At 42.2% G+C, this 8,603-nt stretch overlaps 1 protein-coding gene across 1 annotated transcript; it reads right to left on the bottom strand.

Annotated features, from left to right (window-relative positions):
- Window positions 1-240: 240 nt before the first annotated feature.
- LOC307157611 (uncharacterized protein) lies at window positions 241-8,124 on the bottom strand (the record flags this gene model as incomplete). Its single annotated transcript, XM_079869540.1, has 3 exons — window positions 241-837; window positions 7,778-7,895; window positions 7,982-8,124. The coding sequence occupies 3 exons, from the start codon at window positions 8,122-8,124 to the stop codon at window positions 241-243; spliced, it is 858 nt and encodes a 285-aa protein (XP_079725666.1).
- Window positions 8,125-8,603: the final 479 nt, after the last annotated feature.

Here is an 8,603-nt window from a genome sequence, read left to right as displayed (position 1 = left end):
TCTGGATGTACACACATTGGCCCGCGAAAACCTCAACTTGTCGTTAACACACTTGCCCTACGAAAAAGTGCGGGGGACGAATTTACACATTATAAAATGTGGGTGGGACACGTCCCCTGCGTCCCCCGCGTAATCTACGCCCATGGGTAGAAGTACAGTATATACATCATTACGCCTCAAATGCTGTCGATTAAGCTAATAACACTGTGCTGGTGCTGAAGGGCCCACGGGTTCCTGGGCTCAGCTCTGGTCAGTGTCAGCCTGGGGTCTGAGGTGGTGGTGTCTCCACGATCGCTCCTCTGCGCTCTGCACTTGCTCCTCCAGCTCCTGGACTCTCCTGCGGGTGGCGCTGAGGAGCGCTCGGACCCGTAGCATCGAGCGCACGGCCTCCTCCAGCGCCTCCTGCTCCTCCTGCTGCGATCGCTCGGCCTCCTGCTCCCCCCTCAGGCGCTCCTGGAGCCCGCGGGCCTGCGCCGCCACATGCTGGAGCCGCTCCTGCAGCCGGGACACGCTGGAGTCGCTCCGCTCCGCTAGCTCGCGCAGCCGCTGCAGCTCCTCCTCCTCACCGCGCTCCAGTGCTCGCGTGTTCCTGCGCACGCCGTCCTGCACCTCCTGCAGACGCTCCTCCAGCGCCTTCACCTGCGCCGTCGCGTGTGTGTGCGCGCCGCGGGAGTGGGTGTGTAGCGCGCGGAGCTCTGCGCTCTGCTGAGTGTGTGTGTGGAGCCGGCGCGAGGACGAGTCCTGATGCTCCCGCAGCGGCGCTGACGTGTTGAGGACGGAGCCGAGCGAGAGGCGCAGCTTCGACAGGAGCGTAGCGGCGTCTGCGGAGGCCTGGAGCTGCGGTCACAACACACACACACACGTCAGCGCTGTGCTAGCGCTAATGCTGCAACAAGCCACGTTTCCATTACAGATTTACGCAAAACTTTTACGATATTATCTAAATGTCGAAAGAAAAAACTATTGCGAAATGAATGCGTTTCCAATAACTGATGTTATGTGACCTAAACTTAACTTTTTCTGTAATTCTTTTGTCTTTATGAGTTTAATGAAGAACTCTGTCTCGTATTCTGTCCAAACACACCGCGTCTACGTCAGGTGACTGTAAATGCGCAAAAACTATTTCCATTGCAGTTTTGCGAAACATTTATTTTTCGCATTGCCCGTAAAATCATCTCATGCGAGCAGAAAAACATTTTTTCAATATATAGAAGTTTGTGTGAAAGTGGTCGTGTTTCCATTAGGCGTATTTTCAATTCGCAATTTCAATTTGCGCAATTCAGATTAAATTTGCAGGGTAATGTAAAGGCGGCTACAGTCTGACAAACGCACTGCAAACACTAGTACAGTAACTCCTTTACATTTAATTTTAACCCCCTGAGGTCGACGGTATCGCCGGCGATACCAGCTCGCTTTTTTTTTATCAGTGTAAAAGAAACTCATGAATACTCTGTTGACTTTGATTTTCCATAGGAGTTTCATACATCAATCGATTCTGTTAAATGTGTATTATTTTTGTGTATACTCACAATAAAAACAAAGTGTTGTGCTTTTCGCCAAATAAAGAAAAATAAACACAAAGCGAGTTCTGCCTTCTCTCTGTCCGTGTAGTCCATTCTGAAACGCGTCCGAAAATGAATCACAACTCAGCGAATACTTCTCACACAGGCACGTGAGATATGTCTTTATGAAGCTTGAAATCTCTTCTTTTAAATGAAGTAATTTATATAAAAAACAAATGTTTTTAACTCATGTAATCCCTCTGAAAGCAAGGAGAGGTACCGTTTTGCCTTCTCCCTTCATTATCTCTAAATGAGCTGCAGCCGCCCCGCCCCCGGCGCGATTCACATGTAAATAGTTTACCTGATCTAGTATGCATCGCATACGCCCCCCCGATCAATGCCATAAAAACACAGTTTGTTCATCAGACTACTTACTGATAGTTCATCGTGTTTTGAGTATGACACGCTTCTCCGGTAATAAAGACTCCCTTCAGATGATTCTGGACAGCGAGGAAGAATGCACCTTTTCCTCAGAGGATGAACGGCAGCATTTTGAAGAGCGAATTCCGCCGAGAACACAATTTCGGAGTAAGTTTTACTTAAAAGTCTTTTGTCTTTTATTTTTCGTGTTCGCATTTATGAGGAAAAAACAATATTACGTGACAGTTCTCCATTATGGACGCGAGCGCTCTAAAAAAAGCACTAAAAGACTTTCAAACTTTCACAGAGACCTCAAAACAGAAAGTACAAATCCTTTCTTTAAAACGAATTTCATTTTGTATCAATTGTATCTTAATTTTAATAATTTTTCATTAACAAATTTCCTGGATTTAAAGTAAAGGCTAGCAATCACAACATAAGGTGCTTGAACTGGAGATCATCATGAACCAGACCGTGGCCTACTCGCCTCACATGTCTAAAAAATGTGAAATATATTTACAGAAAGCTGGTTTTAAACAAAACCATCCAAAACACTAGCCTACTGCGAAGATCGCAAGTCAATAGCCTATCGTCAACTTCATCTTTGCCAGAAGTTAAATTTAAATCGCGTGTGTGAATGAATGATGATGTTTTAGCAAACTGTATTGCTACTGAAATGAGTAAAAATCGACTGAAATATGAATACATAGATAAAATGTAGGCCTATAATCTTTTTTTTTTTTTACAAAGAAAGAGTACACTTGAAATATTGTTGAAATTGTAATTATTGTTGTAATTGTAACCTTTTTAATAAAATAGCAAAACATATTTACAAGATAGATGTAAGCAAAATCTTAAATGGTCAATATAAGTCTTCTAAATATATCTTTTGTCCTTGTATTGTGGCTCAGTCAGTTTCACACCTGAGTGAATGGCTCATCATTATTCAGAGTGGGTGGGACATTGTAATCCAAGGTGTAAACTACTCCTCCCCCTCGCATATTGGCTTTCCAAGCAAAACCTGTTTTACATCAATTTAAATCAATGTATGGTTTTATGTGAACGATAAAGCAAGACTATTTTCACATAATTTTGAAGAAAAAACACTAGGCGAGGACATCCATTAGTCAAAAGTCTTATTGACACATATTTACTATGTGTTTTGTGGCCTTATTTCAGAAATTTTATTTTTTATTTTTTTCAATAACCACGCATAAACATTATTCTCTCAAAAATGAAAACATGTACATACACATGGCTCACATATTATGGTAGCCCTGTTTGTGCTTTATAGAGTGAATTTACCCCTTTGCCATTAATATGTTTATAGGCAACTGAAAAAAGCACAAATGTCAGGGCATGTCAGAACATCTCAAGGGCCCCAACAACAGCCCAGACCAATGGCGCGGGAAGGGGGGTGCTGCGGGGGCTGCAGCCCCCCCCCCCCCCGTCATAGCATCAGCACCCCCTGGTGGGGGGCTGTGGACTAATCTAATATTGTACTTAAAAACGTGAAATAAAAATAAAATAAATAAAAAAACAGACATAACAATGTGTTTAATATGGGATTAAGATGTAGTGTATAAGATATAAACTAATGATTAATTATTTTAATATTTCGTTGATAAAAGACTAGTCTACTCCTCAGGAAGTGCTTCCGTCACCTCACACTTGTTTGGTCATGGCTAGCAATAAGCAGCAGAAACGTATTTCGGACTTTTTTTCGGGTAACACAGTTAAGAAAAGTAAAAATAGTGATGGGAATTCTTCTCAAACAAAGGATGTCAACAATAACGTCGATGAAACGGCGACTGAACCCTCGCCAAAGACTGACACAAACTCGGTTCAGACTAGTGCTGTTAGTAGGCCTATATCAGCATCCGCGAGCAGCGAGGTTTGTGAGCTGGACGTTAACATGGATTCTGCTGAGGTCGGGACACATGATCGGATGGCTGCCAGGGAAGCTGACAAGCCCTACCAACCCCGGATGAAATTTCCAGGCAGGAGATTTGGTGGGGAAACGTTTGAGCGTTCATTTCAATGTGGATGGTTTGACAAATGGAAATGGCTGCATTATATTAGAGAATCTGACTCTGTGATTTGTTTTATATGTGCTAAAGCGACGGATAAAGGATTACTGCGCCTCACCAATGACAATCAAAGCTCCTTAGTAAAGGCTGGTGGATATAGTAACTGGAAGAAAGCACGTGAAAAATTTGCTCAACATGAGTTATCCGAATTGCACTCGGATTCAGTGCGTGCTTTGGAATCCTTAAAATTAACACCAATCAACGCTGTGATCTCGGATATTGCCGCTCGAGACCAGGCAACGGGTAGGGCTGTGCTGGAGCTTTTCTTCCGTTCAATCAAGCTCCTGGGCCGCGAAGGGTTGCCACTTAGAGGGCACGTTCACCGAGATCGAGTCCTCTGGCAGTTAATGCTGGAGAGGACACACGCTCTCCCGAAAGAAAGAGAATGGATGTTACGCAGAGACAATTGGATGTCCGATACAATTCAAAACGAAATTCTTGGGATGTTTGCTCATGCCATACAACGTGAAATCATGTCTCAAATTAGCCACTGTTCTTTCTTTGGACTCACAGCAGACGGAACAACCGATATTAGCGCGAGCGAGCAATTTTCATGTTGTTTGCAGTTTGTGGATTCAGATTTAAGGGCACAAAACGTCTTTCTTGGATTTTATAACGCCAGTGACTCATCTGCAGAAACATTGTTTTCATGCATCAAAGACATATTTATCCGTTTAAACATACCTCTGGAACGTTTGGCAGGATATTGTTTTGATGGTGCGTCCAACATGTCTGGCCGTATAAATGGTGTTCAGGCGAAGCTAAAAGCAGAGTGTCCAGTGTCCCTATATGTGCATTGCAGTAACCATGCTTTGGACCTCGTTCTGCAAGAGGTAGCAAGGGAAGTGAGACTCATTGCAGACACGTTGAATTTTGTTCAGGGAGTGTCTGTTGTCATTTCAGAATCAGCCAAACGTAAACAGTTGTTCAGGTCTCTGTTTGGCTCTGAAGATGTGGTGTGCAATCTTCTGGGGCTTTGCCCAACCCGATGGTGCATCCGCAGCACTGCGATTTCAAGAGTCATCTCTGCATATGCTACACTACTGGAGACCCTAAAGACTCTGGAGCGAGACAAGTCAGTTAGGGCTGAGGTTCGGTCTAAGATATCCGGATTGTGCACACAAGCTAAACAAGCAAGGACATATTTTGGATTAGTGTGCAGCCAGGCACTTTTTGAGCCTTCTGAGGCAGTGGCCCGAAGTCTGCAGAGTGAAACATCAACTGCACGCGCAGCCCTTGAGTGTGTCACAGTCCTCCAGCAACATATGCAGAGACTTCGGGGGGATGACTCTTTCAAAGAGCTGATGGATAAGGATAATACCGCTGCAAGATGCAACAATTTGAAAATGCCAAATCCCTCCAGATTGAGCCAAACCCCAGCTCGCATCCGCAACACTTCAGAACCAGAGGCTCTGGTGTGCAAATCTGGAGAAGCACAGTGGCGACGTCAGTTCTTTGAAGCAGTAGACTTAATCCAAACTGAGCTTAAAAGAAGATTTGATCAAAGTGGAATTAAAGTGGCTGCACAAAGAGAAACGACTATTATCGAAGCTGCAAACCAAAACCTGTCTGGACTAAATGAAGAAATGCAACTCCCGGAAAAGTTTGATCGATCACGTCTACAAATGCAACTAACTCTACTGGGTGACCTAACTAAGGAGAGACGGTTCACTGCAGTGAAAGAGCTTGCTGAATTCATTTCATCATTGCATCCCCAAACTAGAGAGCTATTTAAAGAAGTTGAGGCATTCATTGAACTTTGTTTATGTCTACCTGTGTCAGCTGCTCCATCAGAAAGATCATTCTCGGCTCTCAGACGCCTGAAAACCTGGACCCGAAGTACCACAAGCCAGAAGAGGTTGACACATCTGGCGCTAATATACATACATAGTGACATTCTGGACAGGCTGGATATACCATCTCTTGTTCGGAGCTTCATCAGCAACACACCTGAACGCAAGGCCATGTTTGGTGCACTTTAAATCGAGGTAAGAAATGGTTTTAAATCCCTTATACTGCCGCCGAGCATTTTAGCATTATTTATTTCTGTATGCTATTGCCTATTCATCGTAGTCCTGTGGCTGAAGAGGCCTAGGCTAGCATAGCATAAGGCAGCACATGACTAAATAATATTGAATAATTATTTAGTGAATATATATGACATATATACTTAATTGTTTTTTTGTTTTGTTTTTTCATTTGTTTTTTTCAGAAATGACCATCCCCGTTCTCAGTGGCGTTTTCTCCCTGAAGCCAAGGGAAGCCATCTCTTCCGACAATCACTATTATTGTAAATAAAAAAAAAAATATGACTTGTGACTTGGCCTCTCATTTCTATGGAGAAAATGAAATAAATGTAGAATTTGTCATGCTTTGTTCCGATCAGAATAATGGGCGTTTACTAGCCGCTCTCAAGCGCACGACCGCATGCATAATTTTGCCACAAAGAACCGGCTAAAGAAATTATTATGAATGTGTCAAAAAATAGCAAGGAGACATTTAATTGTTTATTAATAAAATGGTGTTTTCTGTGTCGCTGCAAAGATAAAGTTGACGATGCGGACTCACCATGAACGCCAGAGAGAAATGCACATTTCATATGGATTAGGCCTACATATTCAGAGAGTAGCCTATTTCTTTTCGTTTTGAATATTTTCGTTTAAAAGTAGACATTTTTAAGCTTTCTATAATAGATAGCCTATATTTCTCAAAACTGTCTGTGAGGCACAAGCTGAGTTTCTGCGCCCTCCAGTTCACGTGCAATAGGCCTACAAGTGATGTGCCGGCACCTTATTACATTGTCTGCTAATATATTTGCTTCTTGCTTATTAAATACAGGCAACTGGATGATAAAATATTGATCAAAATTAAGATACAATTTATACAAAACGAAAATCTTTTAAACAGAGTCTTTCTACAAAACAAAACTCAATAAAGTGGTCAAAATCATGTCTTACCCACTCCATGTCTCATAGGCTATTGCGCATGATGTATCATATCTTTCTCATGCTGCATGCTCACTTTCATAATAAACATTGATTAAATAAAAAAAAATTACATTAGCCTATAATATTTAAACAAATATGAAACCAAATATGTTTTCTTTAATGGCTACAACACATAGCCTAAACAGTACAGATAATTTATTTTTTATTTTTTATTAAACATCAAAGTACAAGTAGGCTACATCAAGTACAATTTTTGTGTATAAAACAGTAACAATCACGCCAGGGGAGAAGACTAGTACAGAGAAATTTCATGTCGTCAGTCACTACATAATGACGTCACATGTTTTCCAACCTAGCCCTCAGCCCCTCCCGCATGAAACAGCTTCCAGCGCGCCTGGCCCAGACCCCAGAGGGTTAACTTCACAGGAGTTCATTTATATTTATATATTTACACAATTTTATATTTTTATATTTACACAATTCTGACATTTTTTCTTCACATTTCTGACTTCTTCCCCCTCACATTTCATTTTTTTTTCTCTCTAAATTTATACTTTTTTTCTCTGAATTGCAACTTTATATCACGCAATTCTGAGGGAGAAAAAAGTTGCAATTCCTTTTTTTATGTTTTATTCTATTGTTAGTTCAGATTAACTAATGTTAACAAATGAAACCTTACTGTAAAGTGTAACCCAAATGAGGGTTTTGAAGAATATATGAAACGAGCACAAACCCAGCTAAGACATTAGTGTTTAGAGAGTATTTGCTGGATCACACACACACACACACACACACACACACACACACACACACAGACCTGCTGTGAGACTGCCGTCAGTTTCTGGTCGAGATCCTCAACACGGCGGCTCTTCTCCTGCAGATACTCGTACTTTTCCCTCATCTCTGCTAGTGTTGCGCTCTGCTGAAGGTGCAGCCTGTGGAGGACAGATGAAAACACACTTATAGAGAGAGGAAAACTGATATATTATTATTAATATGAGTGAGAGAGAAATGAACTGACCACGCGATGATGACGGAGCGCGCGAGACACATCAGACTCACGGAGAACTTCAAGTCGGCACTGAAACTCTCTCTCTTCTTCTCGTCAGCACTGAAACTCTCTCTCTTCTTCTCATCCTCACTGAGACTCTCTCTTCTTCTCATCCTCACTGAGACTCTCTCTTCTCATCCTCACTGAGACTCTCTCGTCTTCTCGTCAGCACTGAAACTCTCTCTTCTCATCAGCACTGAAACTCTCTCTTCTTCTTCTCATCCTCACTGAGACTCTCTCTCTTCTTCTCATCAGCACTGAAACTCTCTCTGATAACAGACTCTTTCTTCTCATCAGCACTGAAACTCTCTCTCTTCTTCTCATCCTCACTTCTCCGTTTCTCTCCGTTCTGCTGCTTGTTTGAACTCTTCTGTCTGTGTTTATGTCGCTGTTCTGCATGTGTGAAGGGAATCAGTGCTAAAGGCGCTCCTGAAAGTGTTTGGATGTGAGAGAGCAGATGTCAGATGTAAGTAAGCAGAACTGGCAGATTTTAAGTTTGTACTTAAACATTTCAAGTTAAGAACAATTAAACATTTCAAGTTAAGAACAATTAGTGAACAAACTCCATCGCACACCTGCAGGTGATAGGTGC

This window comes from Squalius cephalus, assembly GCF_949319135.1.
Source record: "Squalius cephalus genome assembly, chromosome: 4".
Lineage (NCBI taxonomy): Eukaryota > Metazoa > Chordata > Actinopteri > Cypriniformes > Leuciscidae > Squalius > Squalius cephalus.
This window is presented reverse-complemented; position numbering and strand designations above follow the sequence as displayed.